The 21942-nt window shown below is 47.4% G+C and overlaps 1 protein-coding gene across 2 annotated transcripts in view; it reads right to left on the bottom strand.

The window, feature by feature from the left end:
- Positions 1–1511: 1511 nt before the first annotated feature.
- MAP2K6 (mitogen-activated protein kinase kinase 6) overlaps positions 1512–21942 on the bottom strand; it is a 55777-nt gene continuing 35346 nt past the window's right edge. The window contains exons 11-13 of one of the 2 annotated variants that reach the window (XM_065693832.1): positions 21457–21502; positions 17839–17954; positions 1512–1858 (exon numbers count right to left, since the gene is read on the bottom strand). In XM_065693832.1, coding sequence (XP_065549904.1) covers positions 17877–17954; positions 21457–21502 — 124 coding nt within the window. In that variant the 3' untranslated portion in view covers positions 1512–1858; positions 17839–17876. The remainder of the gene's footprint in view (positions 1859–17838; positions 17955–21456; positions 21503–21942) is intronic. The other variant, XM_065693833.1, reaches the window with a different exon arrangement.

Below are 21942 nucleotides of genomic sequence, written 5' to 3'. Positions count from 1 at the left end.
ATTCACATTCCTTTAAGCCCTGACAGCACTGCTTTGGGAAGGGTTTTGTGAGTGCAGTTCAAGTGATGTTGTTGGATAGTAACAGCATCATTAAACCACGTTTGTTACACTTAAACCCAGCAAACTAAGACAGTGACCATAATGGCACATAATGGTGTGGGAGGGGAAAGCTCTCTGCTAAGCCTCCCCAGTTATATGTTATCAGTTTTAGTGTCACAAGGAGCCCTGAGCTCTCTGGTCCTCACAACTTGGTCCTTGTAATTATCCTCATCTCCAGCCCCATCTCCTCTTGTTTGTCCCTATTGACAGTGTTGCTATTGAATACCCAGTAATGGTTTGTAGCCTCCAGCAATCCTGCCTCTCTGTCTCTAGCTCAGGGAAAACACAGCAGATGAGCCCATGTGCTAAAAGGATGGGAGGCCAAGCTTGCTTAAGGCAGTGGTTCCCTGTAAAGCCATCAGGGGAGCTCATTTGGGTCTCATAGGGTACACACCAATAATGTCCTAGTGATGGTTTCTCTGTGTTTGTATGGTGCTAAATATGGATTCCAGATTCAGCTGGCAACTAAATCCACTTGCTGTCAGCAGCTTGAGGCTGACCTAAGGAGAAGATGTACCGCATCAGGTCCAGGAATGGGACGGAGATGTCCTTCTCCCTGGGCTGACTTATGCTGGTGTGCTGGTTTTGACTGGGATAGAGTTAACTTTCTTCACAGTAGCTGGTGTGGGGCTGTGTTTTGGATTTGTGCTGGAGACAGTGTTGATAACACAGGGATGTTTTAGTTACTGCTGAGCAGCTTACACAGAGTCAAGGCCTTTCTGCTCCTCACCCCACCAGCAAAGAGGCTGGGGGGTGCATAAGGAGTAGGGAGGGGACATGGCCATAATAGCTGAGACCAGGGATATCCCACACCATATGCGCTCAGTATATAAAGCTGGGAAGAGGAAGGAGGGATGTTCGGTTTGATGGTGTTTGTCTTCCCAAGTCACCGTCACATGTGATGGACCCCAGCTTGCCTGAGACGGCTGAACACCAGCCTGCCACTGGGAAGCGGCAAATGAATTCCTTGTTTTCCTTTGCTCATGTGCAAAGTTTTTCTTTCCCTATTAAACTGTATTTATCTTAACCCATGAGTTATCTCACTTTTACCCCTCCAGTTCTCTCCTGCATCTCACCATAGGGCTCAGTTGTCGGCTGGGGTTAAACCATGACCCAAGAGAAGGAGCCACAGCTGAGATCAGTCCCAGCATTCACAAGCTGCCACGAGATCAAGACTTATCCCTCAGATAGTCCATGGAAACCTTCAGTGGCACCAATTTCACTGTAAAATATTTGCATGTTTTCAATTAGAACTTCACCCAGGCAGGCCCACGATGCTCTTTGCAATACTGAGGCTGTGTGTAATGGATGCGTTATATCCTGCTCCTAAGCATTGCCTGGTGGGCCAGGCAAACACTGGGATCACAAGAGTTAAGGGCTGTGGGGCTGGGAATGAATTGACATCTTCCATCTTCGTATGATCTCAGGTGGATACTTTATTTTCTTGTCTGAGGAGGTTTATTTTCCTCCAGATTGATTGGATGAATTGTGTTCCCAGAGATCAGAGAGTTCAGATGGCAGAGGATCCTCTTACCAGAAGATGAAAGCCAATATAATCAACTGCACAACTTCAAAACATGCAGCTTGTTCTTGTTGGCTGCGCCTAAGTTTTCCCTGCAGAGAAGCTGTCGACAATGATTTGATATCAATCCAGTAACAATCCCTGGTTTCTAATAATAATTTGCACTTCAGTAGAAATGCTCATGTGAGGCTCTGAGAACATTTAGCAGATGGTCATTAGTGAAGCTCCCCAGTTCTCCTGCAAGGAAGAGATAACAATTATTAGCCTTGTTTTACAGATGGTGACACTGAGGTGAGGCCCTGGAAGGTGAAATAACTCTCCTGGTTTTCCATAATGAGCCAGTGGCAACAGATCTATGAATGAAACCCAGGCATCCTGCTGCGATTACTCCACAAACCCTATATCCTTATCTCTTACAGGAAAACGTGGTCAAAGAGGTGAGCCTGGAAAGCAAAAAGCAAATGGTTCAAAGGCAGGATTCATGACACATTTCTGGAAATAAGGAATTAGGTCTGGGTCAATAAATAACTGGAAAACCAGGGGGACGCAATCTGAGAGGCATGTGAAAATGAGGATGGATGGAAAAGAAAGAAGATAATGGAAGGGAGGGGAAGGAAAACAGAGTAGCTCTGACTGTTTATTTCCACTCTTGGTTTCAATCAGTGTTGTAAAATTAAAGGTTAGGGCTCAGAAAGAAAGAAGAAAGCGCGCTCCATGTACTCCCATGGGGTACGGCTGATGGGTGAGGCTTCAAAGGCGGATGGCCGATAACACAACCCTCCTCCTCACGTGGCCGGTGGTACATCACCCTGCATGCAGGGACATCAGCCATGTGCTGGGTACCACAGAGACCTGCCTCTCCCTGGGCAGGGCAGGGAAACAGGGCTGGAGCTCTTGTGAATGCCATGGGCATCAGCATGCTATCAATCACCAAGAAGTCCAGGTGCTGGCTGGGACGGAGAGCATTCCCGCTGCTTCCCGGAGCCAGCAGGAGGTCAGCCACCAAGCTTGAGGTGTATGGATGGGCGCTTCGGGGACTAATTTTAGCTTTCACTTACACTGTCTATTCCTTTCTCACCCAGAACGTCTGGGCTGCTAGTAGTGATGGACTGGCTGATACTACAAACCACCCCGCTAACATCACACATGCGACGAGGGGAACGCAGCCCAGCTAAGCTGGCCCAGCGGTGGAGTTTATAAAACAGCCAAATGGAAGCCAAAAGACTCGAGTTTAATCCCCCCAGTTAAGTCATCTAGATTCCTTCTCGCCACCAGCCATCTGATCTCAATCAACAAATCTTGGCCTTCATCTCCCAACCTAGCCGAGAGTTGCAATGCTGAGGCCTGAAGTAATCCGCATGCAAAATGCTTTAATAACGATTCCTTCAAGAGGGTGTTTTATTATTATTATTATTATTATTATTATTTCCCAAAAGCGCTTTAATGTGAAAGTGGTGGGCAAACAAGAGAGGTGCCTTGTTTGCCATGAATCATTTGTTAACATTCTGTAACAGTCTTTCGTTTCATTTTAATACCTGTAGTTAATAGAAGCATATTGAAAGAGACCTATTAACGTGAATGCCAATCACTGGGCATTAAAATGGGATGCTTTTTTAGGACTGAAAACACTTCCAATTTGGCTATTCCTCTCATAACATTAGTAGGAATTGGCAAGCAAATGAAACAGAATGAAATAGCTGTATCTTTAACATCGGTAAACTGCATCACCCCCTAGATGCTACATATTGTTTGCAATACATTGCTTTCAGCATCGTGCCACACACTTCCGGCACCAGAGAGCCAGGACTGTAACCAAAAGGGCACTGGAGTGCTAATACGTGGCTTTGTACCAGGAAACACCAGGGTACTTTGACAGAGCAGAAATGATGTCTGCATTGGCAAGATCAAAGAGGCAGTTTGAAAAGCCATACCCATGAACACATACATGGCTGCTGCTATTGCAGGTGCTCCTGAGGGGCAGAGAGACCTTGCTGGGCTGGCATGGAAATTGGGATTGGGGTTTTGGAGTGCTTCATTAGGCATATTTGCATTTTGGAAGCAAATATTGCTGCGCACACAGCAGGGATCCTAAGTGAGAGGAGGAAAGAGAAGACCTAGGAGGGGAGCACTGTGCTGCTGTGATTGGGCTAACTAGGGTAGTGTTTTTCATGATGCAGAGAAGCTCATTGCAAAGAAGAGTGTGTGTCACCTCAGATGCTCTTATCCATGCTTATTTTATCAAACCTAATTGCCAAGTTCCCTGTGCCTTGTCACAGCCACAAGGGAATCACACAACGGTGGAGCCAACCTGCAGAGCAAGAGCAGTATTTGAACAGGTACAGTGTGTGACCTGAAAGAAAACCCTGCAGTTTCCTCAGACCCTTGAGCCGTATTCCTGAGCGATGTGACCATGGAGAGGTATGAGGAAAATGGCATTTGTCAGGCCAAAGGCAGAAATCAAAGTTGGGTTCTAGATATCCAAGGCTATCTTTAGCAAGAAGAGTTGTGAAACACATCTCTCTCCCATTTTCTAATCTCTAATGACTGCACATTGTTTATCCCTTAGCATTTGATTTCTCCTTATTATCTCTTTCCAATTTCAACAACCACCACAGATATAGGAAACAAAGACACATTCAGTGGATGAGGCGCTTTCCACAAGGGCAGGGATATTTCACTCCGAGTGCTACTTGTTATGCCAGAGGATTGCTCTACAATCCTACACCTCCAGTGTGGGAAAGTAACTTGAAGAAGGACCATATAAAAGATACACTTCAGGCTGGACTTGTTTAAATGTTGTCTTATAGAATAGTTAGGGTTGGAAAGGACCTCAAGATCATCCAGTTCCAGCCCCCCTGCCATGGGCAGGGACACCTCTCACTAAACCATCCCACCCAAGGCTTCGTCCAACCTGGCCTTGAACACTGCCAGGGATGGAGCACTCACAACCTCCGTGGGCAACCCATTCCAGTGCCTCACCACCCTAACAGGAAAGAATTTCCTCCTTAGATCCAATCTAAACTTCCCCTGTTTAAGTCTGAACCTGTTACCCCTTGTCCTGTCACTACAGTCCCTGATGAAGAGTCCCTCCCCAGCATCCCTATAGGCCCCCTTCAGGTACTGGAAGGCTGCTCTGAGGTCCCCACGCAGCCTTCTCTTCTCCAGGCTGAACAGCCCCAACTTTCTCAGCCTGTCTTCATATGGAGATATGCAGAGCTGGAGTTCCTATTTAACTGCAAGGACCTCAACTTCCACTCTTCCTCACTGCAGTGTGAAGTTGGTGGTGATAACGCAGGGCATTATTTCACTGTTTCATTTTCTGCACGCATGAAACACTATATAGCAGGCAGGGAGGCAGAGGGAACAAGCTCTGCCATTTCACCAGCTAAGGTCATTACATTACAAAGCTCAGCACGGTTTACATTACTGTGCCATGCTCAATCAAACTCTACCCCAGAGGTGCACATGAACCTCCTGACTATTCTGGGGGTTGGCAACTGCTTCAGTCCTCTTACCCCTCTTTATTCAATTGTTAAATCTGAGGGCTTTTAAAACTGGTGGGAGGCTGGAGGCAGGGACTGGCGCATTGGAGATGACAACAAAAGAGGTTCCGCAGAATTGCTTTTGGCATCTCGTGTGCGTTCCATCTACATCTTCTAAATTACTGCTGCGTTTCAGCGATAAAAATAGGTTTGTATTTGGAATTGATTACAGGGAGATAAAGCCCTAATATAAAAATTACCGATGCATAAGCATTCTGAACATACAAGGGTAATTTGATTTGATCAAATGAAAGCATGGCTCTTAATTCCTTGCTTTCAAACAGAACACACATGCACTCACACAGGCACCCCATCGTGCAGATAAAACTTGGGCGGCTGTTTTGCTTTGGATTCCCAGAAATGGCGATGTGCCTCTTGCAGCTCTTCTCTACAGACGTTTTTATGGCGATCTCCGTATCACCGGCATTCCCATCACTGACGCCGGGTAACATTCCCCTGCAATCTGAAAGCCTTCAGCTCCGGCCACTGCGCTTCTTGTGTGCCATAAACATCGATTCCTTTCCTGTGCCTTTAGAGGTTATTATATTAAGTGGGCTATTTCTGTTTAGTCCATCCCTTCGTTCACCAGCTCTGCAACTTGTGCTTTTCAGCAGAGGGAGCTGATATATTGTTTTCGTCAATTCTAAGATAAATGGAAGCATAATTTTATTTACATGAGAAAGAGGGAAACAGCGATTCATGTTTCAGTATGACCCCAACCAGGCATGCTTTACTCCAGCAAAACGCTATCTGACTTAGCCTAATAAATTAAGGGTGAAAATTGGCTTCGCATCATGACAAATGCACAACCTAATAGTTAACCTCCAAAGAAATGCAAGGCTTAATTGCAGATAATAGTGATGGGGCTGGCAGTGGAATCTAGGGCTGGATCCAGGACCTGGGGAAAGGCAGAGAGAAGCAGCACATCTGTTTTCCAGCCTGAGAGCTCAGGGGCTGATGGCTGCACAAACCCCACCGGCTCGCTTTGGCCACATCATTGCAAGCTGCTGAGTGATCCAGGTGCTTCCAGCCCCAATGGGATATGTTGGTGTCAGTCCCACACCCTGAGGCGATGCTGTGCGTGGACCCTGTGTCCACTTACAGCCCCACATCCATGCTGGAACGTGGCTTTTTGGGGAGGAGAGAAGGAACCCAGAGGCTCTGGTCGCCCCAGCGCCCTGCCAGAGCCACGCAGGAGCTGGTGCTTTTGATGTGGGCTGGATGGGACGTGGCTGAGTCTGCCCTCACCAGCCAAAGTGCAGTAACTAAAACCAACGGCACAAAGACTGACAATAACTTCTGTGGAGCAGCTTGAGCACTCGGAGCTTTCACCAACGTTCGATCAGCTGCCATGAGTAAGGCGAGCCTTAAAAACCTTCCGTATGACCAGCGAAAGCAGCACGAAGCGCATCCCCAACAACCGGTTGTACTTCCATTGGTTAAATGCACGTAGGCTGAGAGCACGTTACTTTTCAATTCATTTATTTACTTTTGTGTACATTTTCCTTAATTTGACTGACATACCATCGCGATAAAGATGCCCTGCTCTTTGAATATTTAATCCAAGACCACTAGTTCAAGTGTGGTTATGAAAAGTCACGGCAAACATATGACTGGAAAGAGGTGGTTGGTTTCGACTTCCAGGCAGTTGTTTGAAGCGTCTCATAGATGCACACAATATCCAGCAGAACACACGCACACACAGCGCTGAGTTTAAACACACACACACACGCACACGCACATCTGGAAAACGGTTACAGTGGTTGAAGTTTCCAAAAGGTGTACTGTCCCCTTCTCTCAGCAGCACTGATAAACCTTTGCATATCCTGAGAAATAAAACTGAAGCGTAGTGAAGATAACCTATTCCATCAGCACGATTTAGGGCTTTTTTTCAAGTTAAATATATTCTCCCAATCTAATCTCTTCATTCAGATGAAGAGGGTGGAGGGGAAGGATGCGGGGCAGTCGGGGTTAAAGAATACCAGTTCCGTTGTGCCACCAATATCCTTAATCCAGTACAGCACCGGTCCTAAAAGCATCTCATTAACACAGCAACATTAAATAAAAGCCTATCTAACGTCACGCACGTGGTCTTACTGTCAGTCTCCCACTATCTATCATCTTCATGGTATGAGGAACGGCTCTGAGATGAATGAAGACAACACAGGTTATGAGAAGGGTTTCAGACAGGGCGGATGCAATGCTATATGGGTGGGCAGCTGGGAGACCACCGAGGTACTCTGCAGTGCATGGAGGACCCTGTGGGCTTCGTAACATCTGACTGATGGAATTTCACACAGGAACAGGAGCTCAGAGCCACGCTCAAGCATGGGCAGTGTTGCCTTTTGGCCCCTGGCTTTGCACTGCTAAAACCCTGGGCAAAGCCTGAGGGTACCTTAACCAGCACTGACAAGAACCCGGGTGCCATCTCACAGAGGTGACAGCACCTCGTTTCTTCCAAGATACCACTAGTACATGCTCACAAGAGCCAGTCAAGGCAGGGAGAGTCTTTCCCAAAGCTATCTCTGGACCAATCCATCAAAGCTGTGATTTTGGGTCTTGTTTAGGCTGTGGGCAGCTTTGATTCGGATGAGGACAAAGCTTCCTCAGCAAGGCTAAAAAATGGAAAATGCTCATATTGCATTGTGCTGCCTTTTACCCTAATGCTCCCTTTTCGGTTCCTCCCATGGATGTGAACACCAGTGCTCTTCCCGGTGAGCTCCCCAGTGCCATGCGCTCCCTCGCTGCCAGAGGGGTTGTGTGAGGTTACAGGCTGCTAAGTAGCAACAGAGGAAACAGGCCAGCAAAGACTTAAGACAACAAAAACAAACACGAAGCAATTAAAAGAAGGATGGGAGATGTGGTCTGATGTCCTTCTGCCAAGAAATAAACATTTTACATTGGCTTTTTCTTATAAAAACACTTGCTTTGTGTGTTTTACATCTCCAAAATGGTAGACTCGCTGCACCCACCCATGCACAGCACGTGCACACACACACACACACACACACACACACGCATGCATACACACTAATGCACACGCGTTTCCAGCTTTGTAGAGCTACTGGATTTACTTTGAGACAAGTTTCTTGTGCATTTTGACAACTTACTTTGAGACAAGTTATTTGCAACAAGGCAAAGTTCATGCATGGCTTTGACAGCTCCACTTTCTCATAAATGGTTTTTGAAAAGCAGAAAGCAAATGAGGGCCAAAGCTCCATTTAAAGTTCACCTCAGATGCCTGAAAAGCATTTATACCCACATCCTTCTGAGGTCCCTGCTTTATGAACTTCTAATGAATTCCACATTCTGCTACCCAACGTTTCTTATACATAGGGGGAAGAAAAAACAAACCAGGAAACCAATGCAAGCTGTTTGAAAACAGATGCACCACAGCAGCCAGGCTGCCCAGGAAAGTGGTTGAGTCACCATCCCTGGGGGTGTTTAAAAGACGTGTAGATGTGGCACTTAGGGACATGGTTTAGTGGTGGGCTTGGCAGTGCTGGGTGAATGGTTGGACTCGATGACCTTAGAGGTCTTTTCCAACCTAAATGACCTAAATGATCTTATAACTCAGAAAGGCTGGGGTGGCTTTTGAAGCAGCAGAGCAGCAAGGCACCTTTGCAAAGAGGAGAAAAAGGGCAAAAAGCTGATGGTTTTGAGCTCCAATCCAATCACGCTTACAGGATTTCACCTCAGTATCTCTTACAGAGCAAGAAGAAACCACTCATCAGTTGATCCATCATTCGTGTAGGACTCGTGCCCTTCATACCCAAAGCAGATGTGGTCAGAGGGTGCCTGGGTAGCCCTCAGCCCTGCTTCAAAGCAACCCTGGCAACCCAAGTCTCACTGGCTTGAGGGATAGAGGAAAGCTCCATGCAAATCTGGTACAGAAAAGACTGGCTTGAGACTTGGACAAACCAAGCTCATCATAACCCAGATTTAACTTTTCAGGTGGGAAATTACTGTTTTCTCAGCCTTCCGGTGCACTTTTGGTTAATGGTCTTGTGACACAGAGCATTTTCACCACTTAAACTGAACCCTGATGCTAGTCAACCCCCCCTTGAAGGAACAATTACAACCCAACTGATGCTTTTCCTATTAAAAACAAGGGCGAGGAGGGTCATTCAGAAGCCTCCAAGATGCTTAAAAGAAAAACTTGAAACCACAATTTTTAAAAGGATTCCTCATCCCTAATTCTAGAGCAGATCAGGTCACTAAAAAACCCCCATCTAAATTGCTATAAATGTGATTTAAAATAAAAATTAGCCATCTACTGCCATTCACCATCCCAGCTGTTAGAGGAGACAATACAGTGATTCCATATGGCTCAAGGGCAGGCTGGGAGATACCTTCAGCACACCTTGGAGAATACAAGAAATGGATCAATAATAAGTCATTGGAACAGGAGAAGGAATAATTGGCCTTCCACATGTAAGGAAAAAGAGACTTTCACAGTTATAAAACAAATGATGCTACTGTAAAAAAAGTCCTAAAACTACAGTAAAACAAGGACTTGCATTACAGCAGGTCGGAAAACCTTTCTAACGCATTCAAAAGCCATGGGTGCTTTGCCTGTGTCCTCTTCAACACCAGCAGACCACTGGGAAGTGGTTGCTTTTCCATTGTCCTTTTCCATCTTTTCCATTATTTCTAGCTGACAGTGTGCAGAAACACCCCGTTTCAAATTTACCACCATCTCAAGAGAAACCAGATTTCACACCTTCAGGCAGAAGCTCCAGAAATTTCATATATTTTGATGCTAAACGGGGATCTTTGCCAATAAAACGGCAATTCCTGAAACTGAAGATTTCTGACATTTTTAGACGGTTCTTTCTTTTCCCATGAGAAACGACAAGTTTCACTCCAACACATTCCCAGCTCGCGCGGAACTACATTTAGCCGCTGACTCCCAATATATCGCTATTAAAAAATCAATGGGAAATTCCAACCATTTCGTCTGTTGTGACTATTTCCAGCAGCCCCACTGGCACGGTGACAACTGTGCCACTCGCTTCACATGGCGGAAACAGAACAGTGGCAGAGCTCTGGAAATTCACTTCATACATAGATTATAGTGGAAATGTTTGGAGCCAAACCCTGGTTTTGGTGATGCTGTGCTTTGAAACAGGCTCTTTCCTGCCTGTAGAGCCAGAAGGCGACCAAACAGCATGGCCCATATTAGATATTTAGGCTCATATTAGATACTTAGGACCATATTAGATACTCAGGCCCATATTAGATACTCATGCCAGACTTACAACTAAATCTGGGCCAAATGTGGACGGAGAGCTCTGCAGCTGCACCTGTATATGTGAGAATTAGATCCTGACTTCACAGCTATGGCAGCGACTGTAATTCATCTTTAAACACACCTTTTTGGCTCTTATGAGGCACTTAATCTGTGTCTCTTCACTCTGGCTGCGCAAATCAAGGACACCTGGCTTTGCCTGACTTTTCACAGTATCCATCCTGACAGAATCCATACATCTGAGGAATGACAAAGGCTTTCAGATATTGTTCCAGGAGAACGCCTGAATGTTCTTTATAGAGGGAGAAAAAACCCAAGACGTGGCAGACTGATATCTCCATCACACAAACCCTGGGGGAATTGTCTCTACCTATGTTTTTGGAGGCCCTGGCCATGCTTGCTGCCAGACTGCTCTCTCCAGCCATTAGACATTGGCTGTCTCTTACTGTAGCACTTATCTCCATCCACCTTCTGGCACAGTTTGGTGCATGCCCTTGCGTGACGGGTCACAGCGTTCTGGAAAGACCATGGTCTGATCTCTTTATTTCCTACAAAGGAGTAATTATCTGGGGTAAAACCAGACTAAATTAGGATAAACCCTGAGCTGGCCTGAACGATTCCTGTAAGAGAAACCAAACAGGAACTTTCCTCATTGATCCAGTAATACTTGGGGGTGTGTTTTCCCTCTTTATTAAAAAATTACACTATTCCGAGTTTCCTGGATTTAGCTAGGCCCAAAAGCAAAGTCACAGCTCAAAATACCCTGAAATAAACTTCTAGGAAGGGTTTTCAGGTCTGGCTAAAACCGTAAGAGCTTTGGAAGTTGCCGAAAGACGTCTGATCTTTTGCGATTTCCATCCATATTTCCAGAGCGCTTAAGACGCTTCCAAGCTTTTCCCAGCTTATCCTCGCAGCACCTCGCAGCCGCTGGACTTTTGCCCCACCGTAGAGAAAGCTAAGAGCCTTTCGAGGAAGATAATGCAGCCTGTCCTTGCAGCCTGGCTGCAAATCCAGAGCCGCTCCCCTTCCAGAAAGGGATTTTTAATGCAGTATAGAAAGGAGAAGCTCTCGCTTGGGCTGGATACCTGCAGGACAGCTCGTCCCTGGCTGCGGCTTCCCACTAAGCAGGTACTGGATAACAGACAAGCAGCTCCTTCCTATCCCAAAGCGCTCAGCGGAGCTGGCTGGAGGCCCCTTTCCCTTTCCTTCACTCCGACCAACCGCCTAGAATAAAGGCTGCTAGTAAAACCCAGACATAAAACACGGAACGTAAAGGTGACTGAGACGTAACGTGTCGATGGAGGCGAAGAGCTTTCTAGCAACCCAGGGGTGCACTAAAGGAGGCCATGTAATAAATGTCACACAGCCAGAACTGCTCCCCGTGGAACAGCACTGCCAGCTGGATAGACCCCTGAAGAATTCATTTATCCCTGTAGCCTGTAAATTAGGTATTCCCACCATTAGGTTAGAGACCACCTTTAAATGTTTACCTTCTCCTGTCTCAGCTATGGAGGAGGCCTTTCTCATGCTTCCCCCATCATTTAAGTCAGACCTCTGACTCCCATTGACGAGGGGAAGCAGCAATGCACAAGCCATGCAGCAGGCAACAAGCATCAGTTCACTTGTAGCTTGTCCCTGTGGGGTTCTTTTGGGGTTTGGATTGTGTTTCTCTTGCTGGAAGTGGGGATGCAGCGGTAATCTGGGACTTGCGAGCAAAGCCATCACCTACAGACCTGGGTCTCAAGGAGCACATGGCAAGAATATCGCTCCATTGAGTCTCTGGCTGTCTCTTCTGTCCTCTCTGCTCCAGCCTTCCCAACTCCAGACCTTCCCTGGCAGAGTGAATTGACACCAGCTGCCTGTCAGAGGGCTCATTCTGTCCCTGTGCCATTAAAACCACCCTTGCAGTTTACTACACTGTCTTCGGTCCTCTTCATTTATACAGCACACGAATCTTTGTATCCAGACCCCTGGCACCACCAGCTCCCCACTGTGTCTGTATGCATCTGCAAGCACGTAAGAGCTGAGATTCAACTGAGCTTTTTCTGACCCTCTTAACAAATTCAACTGCTTCAGCAGTGTGGGGTTATGTGAAGGAGCAGCATCCTTTCAACCCGCAACACAGCTACTAACTGCACAGAAAGCATCTCTTCCAAAGCCACAGTCCAGGAGAGTGAATCTCACTGCACTGCAGAGCTCTGGCCTGCCAGAGTGCATGTCAAATTCCATATTATCCATCTGCTCCAGTAAAGGCTGAGCTGAAATATTAATTAGGAGACCCGATCCTTTCTCACCGGGAACAATCTGGATTTTATAGCTCAGGCAGAGGCCAGCGGAGCAGACAAAGCTCTGCGATACATCCTTTGCTGCTGGTTAAGGGCTTTCAAGGAAACAACCAACCTGGGGGGAGGACACGGGCCGTAAAACACGTGGACATCTGGTCTGGTTTGTCCACCCTTCATACCCCCCACACTCAGCCCCCAGTGCATGCTCAGAACAGAGGGGGACGACTCCTCTAACATAAACAGCTATAATATGGCAATAAAGATTAATGAGTAAAACTTGCCATTTTATGTATAATCCGTGGGGATTTACAATCATTAATCTTTATTAGTGTGTAATAACTGTTTAGACATTAAGGACAGATTCTCAGCTGGACAAAACTGGCTTTATTCCAGCCAAGCCAATGGAGCAATGCCAGTTTACACCCTCCATGACCCTAGCTCTAAATGAGACCCATCCCCATCTGTAGGAATCATATCACTAACAGTATTTCCCCAACAGCAGGGGCAGACCAGTGAAGGCAACTATTTGTCTTTCTCCGCATCCGAAAAAGAGAGCTGCATGTGTCCAGGAAGCTCAACAATAGACATGTCAATAAACATGAGGAAATTCAATGAAGAAGCAACAGCAACAAAAGGAACCCCAAGGAGCAGGGAAGTGGATGATTTTTGAGGCAAGACTGTAAGATCTGGTTTGGCAGGAGTGTAACTAAGAGGAATGTAGCAATCTTTGGCATGTGAAAGAGCGAAAGCACCAAGACGGGCTCCCAGAGATCCTCTAAGAGGAACAAGATGGAAGAGAGAGGAAGAAAAAGAGCATCTTGGCTGGCTTTTCTGAGAGAGGAGTTTGGGGTTTGTTTTTAATAAAGAAGAGGCCTATTAAACAAGGGAGCTGGTGGGAACCTTGTCTGAACTACATCAGACCAGCCACTAAAGCAATGCTGTGTTGACCAATGAGGATTCCCTCTTCCAAAATGCCTAGGGAAGAAGGGAGATGTGCAGGTACATCCTTAGCTTGCAGCAAGCATGGAGAAATCCCAGTTAAGGTGTGCTTTTTCCAAGTAGTGACCCATCAGCTGCATCCTCCATCACACAACCGAGGCCAGCTTCCTCTGGAAATGGCATTCCCACCTCTTTACCAAGTCAGAAATGCCTCCTTCCTTGCCAGTAAACCTGACAAAAGTCAGGAAGTACAGTACATAGATACCTGTGTAAAGTTCTGTACACCTGGAGAACCTCCAGGAAAGATGGGCATTTCACCCACGGCAGCAGCACGGACCTGGCGTTTAAAACAGTAGCTGGCAAATGCCCTCCAACTCCTCTTTCTGGTTTAAGAGACCAGTGGGCTCTTGAGGACCCAGGAAACAGCTTTCCTCCCAGTGACACTTCAAGAGATCTAGGAAGGGCAGGGCCTCAAGCATCAGGAGGTTGCGGGAGCATCAAGAGCTGTATGGTGAAGGAAGAAAGGATGAACATCATGCCCTGGTGGTCCCCCACTGCCTGCCACAGGGATGGGCTGAGCATCCTTCATGCAGCCCAATAACCACTGCTTGAGGCAGAGCAGAGAGGTCCTCCCTACCTTGCAAATGGCTCATTGGAATTCATCCATGCAGCTGGTCCAGGGCACAGCTTCGAGCAGCTTTTCTGTCCTCTCTGCTCCCTGGTGCATTTTCTGTTTGTTTCAGGTTTATGGCATGAGACCTGCTTCTTCTGCAGATTAAACATCCCAGTTCAGGACAACCTAAGACAGTCTTGTGGTGTCCAAAAACAAAAGAGGTTTCTGAAGAACAGCTTTAAGCCTCAACACCTTTGCTGTTCAGGGGGCATTGTTGTTGGGAAAGGCTTCATGCCCCAGAAACAGGCCTGTCCTAGGCAACCCTGTGCTCATGTTACAGCCAAGCAAAGTCCTGAGCACCAGCCAAAGGCTTTTCATCTTCACAGAGGTTACAATCAAATGAAAGAGAGGAGAGTCTGATTTTCATCTTGTAGCCCAGCATGTCTTCAGGGCTTTTAAGCACACAGGAGTCCCTGCCTCGCCTCCCTGTGCCGGGGCCACCAACTCAGGCTTCTATCTAAGAATACCCTGGGTCAGGCCAAGCTTTGTGTCCACATGTGCCACGAAGGATGCTGGACAGACAGGCAATCTCTGCACTTCTCTCCTGCCATAACTACCTTCCGCAGAGGTGATCACTGTTTTCATTCACACTGGTCATACAGATTCACGCTTGCTCCAGGCTGATGCAGATGACTTTTAAAGGAGCAAAGTCACAGAGAACCAGGAGAGAAGGGAAGTGATTTGTTGCATGCCCTATTGTAATGTCATTAAAACAAAGGGATTAGACGGCCCAAGCACTGAAAGAGAAAAAGCATAAAAGAAAGCATTCAGTATGTAGTGTCGAGGCATGCAGGAGTCGTTTTAGAGGGTTACTTAGCTGCAGACAACACTGACATTAATTTTCTATTGGAAAACGCTGGTGACATTAATGTCTGCTATTAATACTGAACTTTGACAGCATCTCATAAATTCAACCTGTCAATTACAATGGCACTGAAATAAAGGTGCTCTGAGGTCAAGGAGATGCGGTGTCCAAATGAGACTTATATTCCAGGAGGAAAGCGGCAAAAACAGTCTTTAACAAAAGCATCAGATCCATATGTAGGAAAACCAAAGGGTGGTTTTAAATGTCATGTTTTTCAAAGCAAGAATTGATGCTGGAACCAACTCCATAAACTGCCTGGCTGGACTTTTAGCTGCAGCTGAGGACAATCAATCAAAACAGCTCTCTGAGAAAGCGAGAGAGAGAAAACACACACACATACCCCATGGAATATGAGAGGGCAGATCATGAGCCATGCGAGGCCTCTGAAAATTACACTGCGAAGTAAAACATCCTTGGGTTTCACCCACCACAAATGTGACCTGAAAGGTTCCCCTCGACATGAAGTGGAATATGAAGCTTATCGTTACCGAGGGCCGGGCAAGCTCATGGCATGAGGCTGAGGAAAGGGAACCTCCTCCCCAAAGCCTGCACGACCCCTGAGCTCTTTGCAGCAAGGAAGCCCCTGCACTCTGATTCCTGCATTCCTCCTCAAGCCACCCTGCCCTGCAGCTGCAGGGCACGAGGATCAAGAAATCCCCATAAGCAATGCCCCCATATATCCTTCGATGCCAGCCCCAGGGCAGAGCTGGACTATTTTAGGGTTCTCTCTGTGGGCGCTGCCAGCCCTGGCTGTGTTGTCTGCGTGCATCTCTTCAAAGTGGTCGATATGTCCCTAGCACAAGAGGTACCACTGTCCAGGAACTCCTGCTCTAAATACTGCCCTCCCCATCAGCCCTTCCAAGGCTTACGAAACAGATGTTCAGACTATTCCAGAAGCCCAACGTGTACCAACAGAGACTGGAGCCACTAAACTGGGAGAGAAAGGGCTGGATCCCAGGCTGAACTGCATCCTGCACAATGTAGATACTGCAGAGCAAGCCATGCTTCGAGCTGGGATTTGACTCTGAGAGTTGTGCAAAGCAATGAATGGGGAAGAGAACCATGTGGCGGGGCATGAGGCACACGTGCATGCTCCAGCGCAGCCACACAAACAGGCACTGTCCTTCATGGGCTGCGGGAAGGAGCCATGAGCAAAGGCAAAGGTCCTCATGGCTGAGTGAAGCAGCTATCCAGGTTTGGCTCAGTCAATGTGTTAATCTGGAGCCAGTGGCCTTGCTCCAGACTCAGCAACACCTTGTGCATGGTCCCCCCTTTCTCCTGACAGTGATCGTTGTTACCTAAAAGCAGTGTGATCTGCCATCTTCCCCTCCCACCCCAACAGTCCCCATGCTCCTGCCCATGCTAACAGCCCTTCTCTAAGGACCTGGACAACAGCATTGAGCTCCTGGTAGGGTGGGCTGTGGTTTCCCTGCACGGTTTCCAGGCTGCAGCTCTATGGAGGACACCTGCAGCCCATTCCGCAGCTGCTGGCTGCCTTCAGCATCCCAACCAGAGCTGGACATGGCCCAAGCCACGGGATGGCATGGGCTCCAGGGGAGCTCAGTAGCACCCCCAAAGCCTGTGGGCAAGCACAGAGGGATTGTTGCTGATGCAGTGTGAGAGCCCTGGAAACTCACACTGAGATACCTCATTTTTCACAGATGTGATGCTGTGCATACTGTTATCCCTTCTCATCTGGAGAAGGAGAGAGGAACTCCCTTCTAGGCTCAAAGTAGCTCATCCCCAGCCCAAGGGCACTGCAATGCTACTGGGGTTGGTGGGGACCAACCACTGCAACCTCCTCCTCCTCTCTGTGCAACTCATCTGACAACCTAGTTTCCTCTGGGTTTTTGCCCCAGACACTATCCCAGCAATGCCCACACCTCATAACCTGCCCGATATAGTGAGATAAGTTGGTGGAATGCAGGGCAGGGGCTTTCCCTTTGCAGGAGGCTGACAGCGCATCGAGGGATGGATGGGATGCACCAGGAAGAGGCAACCTCACAGGATGCAGGGGCCTCCCTCCCTTACAGTGATGCTGCCTCACAGCTCGGGTAGCTGAGCTGAGATCCTTGTTTATAATCTCTTTTTATGATGCACATTAAATATTTTCCACAAAACAGACACTTCTCTTCTTTCTCCTTTCCTTTGACACCTTTTCCGCAGCAAAGCCCTACAACTACCGCTTGCTGTGGCCTCACCATCATCGTCACCACACATTCATCCTCATATAAAAGAGAAATCTATTCCATCAAGCACTTAACATAAATATTAAAACAATGGAAGGGACAAAATATAAATCTAAATACAACTTCATGACTACCATAGCACCTATTACCATGACAAAGCAAATTCTGGTTCAGGGGGAAGGGGACGAGGAGGAAGTTAGGAAGAGGGACTTTGACTGTCATTAAATATGTAAATCACTCTTTAACATGGGGTGTTTTTTTTTTTGCTGTCTTGTTTTAAGGTTTCCAACCTCCTTACAATTCATTTCACTACCCAGCTCGTTCTATGTCACTATGGATACCAAAGAACCCTTTGAAAAACTTCGGCGAGGCGGGGGGTTTCTCAGCATACAAACAAAACACAGCGAAACACGGCGGCTTTCTGTTGGTGCTTCCATGACAAGTCCTGCCACGCGCCCCTCCCCTGCACCCACCAGTCCACAGAAGGGCAATTCATGTACAAGTCCAGTTCTCAGTCTCCCAGGATGAGTTTGACAAAAGAGGCGACGTCTGTCTCTTTGGATTCGTGCAGGGTGAAGAAAGGATGTTGCTGGGAAAGAAAAGAGAGGGGAAAAATAGAAGCCATTATTATTCATGATGCTGAGGACCAAGCTAAAAACCTTTTCAGACAATCTTCTAGACAAGGAAAAAGATTTTGTCACTAGCAGCCGAATACTGGGCTTCCCATGTTTTGTAGCTGAGGCAACTTAGGGAACTCAATGGGCCACTTCATGAAGGCTGCAAAACTATGCTGCCCTCATGGGTTCCCTCTAAACCCTGAGCCTGGCTGGGCTGCTTTCAAAGGAAGAGGCAGTATTAAAAAGCATTGCCTTCATCTCTAGCACATCGTGCCCTTCAGCACACACTGCAGTCTTCAAAAGCATTGTCTCCACCTCCAGCACATCGTGCCCTTCAGCACATGCTGGCTCGCAGCTCTGTGGTACCGCAGGAGAAGATGTGCTCCTCGTAATAGGGTGGTTACCCACCGCACCATGTGCCAGCTCCATCAGGAGCAAGGAAAACCTTGCAAGGGAGGCTGACTGCAGTGGGTTTTCCGTCAGCTTCCTGCTTTATCTGTGTATTTACCCTCTGGTGACTTTTGAGTCTCATTTCTTCCCTGCAATTGCTCATACTCACAGCAGGAGATGGCTACTTTACCCCTAACCACCGCAAAGAGGAAAGCCATCCCGGCTGGAAAACCATCCGCAGCTGTATGTTTAACTACTTAATCGTGACCAACACGGGAAGACATCCTGCCAGAAAATCCTGCCTCCATTTCAGCACAAATGGAAAAATATGTGTAAGGAATAAAAAACCACAACCAAATGCCCCTTGACAGCAACAGCAAAGCCCCTCTCCGCTAGCACCAGCCATATAGTTTGCTAACAGGGGCTGCAACGCATCAGCTAAGATCATTCAAATTCCAGCTGAGATCACCAAAACCACTGTTTGACACCCACTGTCCTGTCAGTTGATCGTATTTATTTGTAAGGAGGGTGTCAGAGAGAACCAAAAGGCAGCCAGGACCGCGTGGGGCTCACAGGTGACCTCAAATCTGTGCAAAATGATGTTGTGCTTCCTATGCGCAGGCTGGGGGAGCTCGGTTTGGTTCCGCACCCTCTCACTTCATTCCAGATTGGACAAATAGGGGTTTCCAGTGTTTTTCAAAGCTGCACCTCGCCTCGGTCCCTGAGCATTGGCTGTTCCAATGATCATCTACGGCAGTGGCCAAGTGGAGGGAGAAGAGCAAAGAAAAGAGATTTTCCAAGGTGGGCTCGAGTGGAAAGTTATCCAGTGAATAACAAGAGGCAGCTCTGAGCAGCTGGGAAGCAACCCAAAGACACACCGGCAAGGAAGAGGAATCACAATCATGCGGGAAACGGAGCTGAAACGGGTTGAGGCAAGGATCCAGACGTAATTTAAGGTCTCCCTGGGTCAGACAGCCACGGGAATTCAAACGTCCTGAATGACTCTCATAGAGATGGCCCAAATGGCCTTGCTGTGTTATTAACCCAGCACGATGCCACTGCTTTCACATCCCAGCTAAATCGCACCCAAGGCAGAGCTACCACAGCCTGGAAGCACCCACAAGCATGACATGGGTGTTAGTGGTGGCCTCCAGCCTTGTCTCTCAGTGAACCCAACCCCTTTGCAACGACCCAGCCTGGTCACAGCACCGAGCACCCTGTGCCAGGTCAATGTGCCCTATTCAATGTGCAGACCACCAGTCCTGCAGTAGTTTCATGCTTTGCTTCACCTGGGGAAATGGGTTTTTAAATGAAATTAAGCCTCCCTATCAGTTTTCCTGATGCTCAAGATAGAACAGAGTCATATTTTCCATGAGAAACCTCAATTCCACAGGAAAGCAAGGGAGCAGCCTTGGTCTAAATGACAAGTCCAATCCAGTACCGCAACTTAATGCCGTAAGGGAGAGAGGAGGGAGAAAAAAAACCCCAACAAAACAGCAACCCTCAGCCACAGGACCTCACAACATTCATGTCAGCCATAAAATACCACAGCATTGAGATACTCGGGAGAGGTGATCCAAGAACCTAATTCAATAGAAATGCACTCGCTTGCCAACGGGTATTAATGCTGCAACAGACGGAGCTGCTCCGGTGAGCCTTCTTGATAAAAGGCCATTTGGCAAACTTCAGAAATTTGCTTAAAATATATACGTATTTATTCAATAATAATGAAAAAAAAGGGCAAAAATAAAAAAAAAAAGCCATAAACCTCGGGCCTCCCTTTGTTTGAAACCAGTATTTGGGCAAACTGTGTGTAAATCAGATCTATATATAGTCTAATTGCATTACAGGGCCCAGCAAGAAATGCCACAGGAATTATTCATTGCTTACAACCACATGCAGAAAGCACATGGATTTCCAGTGTGTCTTGCAGCTACAGAGCACCTTAAACCCTGGCACCTTCATGCCACACAGGGCCCAACACCTCAGAGCAAAGAGGCAGCAATAAGGCTGATCCCCTGGATGACATAATGTATGTCCTATGAGTTATGGGGCACAAGACACCAATGCCTGAGGGAATTCTGCAGCAGCTTCCACCCTTAACCCAGGAGATCTTCCCAGTGGCACTGGATGGGGTGGGCAGATATGGACAGGAAAGCATTTGGGTCAGGATCTTTAGAAATCACAGCTAGGCACCTTCGTGCCTTTAGCAAGCTGTGTATCAGGTAGGGCTAAAAAAGGGACTAGATGCTTAGGGGAGTGGAACACTGACTTCCTAAGCTGTCCTGCTTTTTGCTGGCAATTGGGAGCACCAGGATCAATACCAGAAAGTTGGGAGGGACAAAGAGGCCATGAAACCTTGGATCTCCAGCAGAACAATCTCACCACAGACCCTGTTCTTGCCAGCTCCAGCCCAGAGCTCTAGCTGAGTGTGCACTGCTGTGAGTTCATCAGCAGTTAAGTGCCTCTGACCTCAAAGCCCTGCACTGCCTTTACATTTCCCCCTGTCGTAAGCCTTTATCAGCATCTTCTTCCTTAGTTATTCCTCTGTCCATACAGCAAACAGTATCCAAGCAGCAGATGAAATTCAATAACCGGAATTATTAGTCACAGACTCGTCTCTATCCCTAATATCCAGGAATTACTCTGTCCAAAAGGTCTCCTCTCCAAGGCACCACAACAGCGAAGCCTAGCAAGCTACTCAGCTCCTGCAGCCCACGTGGAGCATCTGGGGTGCATGCATTTCACTTGGGTGTCTGAAGCCATCACACAGATGATTTTATCCTCACTAACTGATTCTGCACACCCTCACTCTTGTCCCTTAGCACATTTGTTAACCGCTTTAACATCTTTTTCTCCCTTGATCTGACTGGAATAGCACCTGAATGAGATTTCAAAGAGCATCTCTGATTTGCAGTCATCCCCCCAAGCCCCTGAAGCGCCATGATTCTCTCATCTGTTATGGAAAAAAGAGATGCTAAGCATCCCAAACCACCAGTCACTGTTAGAAACCCTGTCTTCAGCATCTCATTGTAACCCATCTCAGCTCTGAACCAGCACACTGCTTAAGGCAGGCACACTCACCATAAGCTCTGGGTATGTTGGCCGCTCTTTGGAATTCTTCTTCAAGCTTTAATGAGACAAAACAAAAGAAGAAAAACATTAAGTGTTACATTCAGTATGCAATTTAAGCACAGCCATAACATTATACCACGGCAAAAGCAAGGTTTCAAGTCCTTGGACAGCAAGCCCAACTACTTGTCTGCATGTTAAGTGAACAGCTTAGGGCTTGAGGACACCTACAGCCAACGCAGCCTGCACACAGGCCCGTACGATACACACGAGAGCAGCGAGCTCAAGGTCAAACAAGAGATCCAGGGACACCATATGCACCAGTTAAGGCACTGCCTGTTGCTGGGGGCCAGGTGCAATTGGGGTTTTTGGGTGCTATCCAGTAGGCCAGCAGCTAAGGGCATGATACAGCCTCCAACCGCTGATTGGGAGCGGTGACCGAGTGGCTCCAAAGCACGTGTACAACTGTTTGTTTATCACTGCGCTGTTATCAGCGGG

Source organism: Lathamus discolor, chromosome 13, assembly GCF_037157495.1.
Source record: "Lathamus discolor isolate bLatDis1 chromosome 13, bLatDis1.hap1, whole genome shotgun sequence".
NCBI classification, from domain to species: domain Eukaryota; kingdom Metazoa; phylum Chordata; class Aves; order Psittaciformes; family Psittacidae; genus Lathamus; species Lathamus discolor.
The sequence above is the reverse complement of the archived record's forward strand: the minus strand, read 5'-3'. Positions and strand labels throughout refer to the sequence as shown.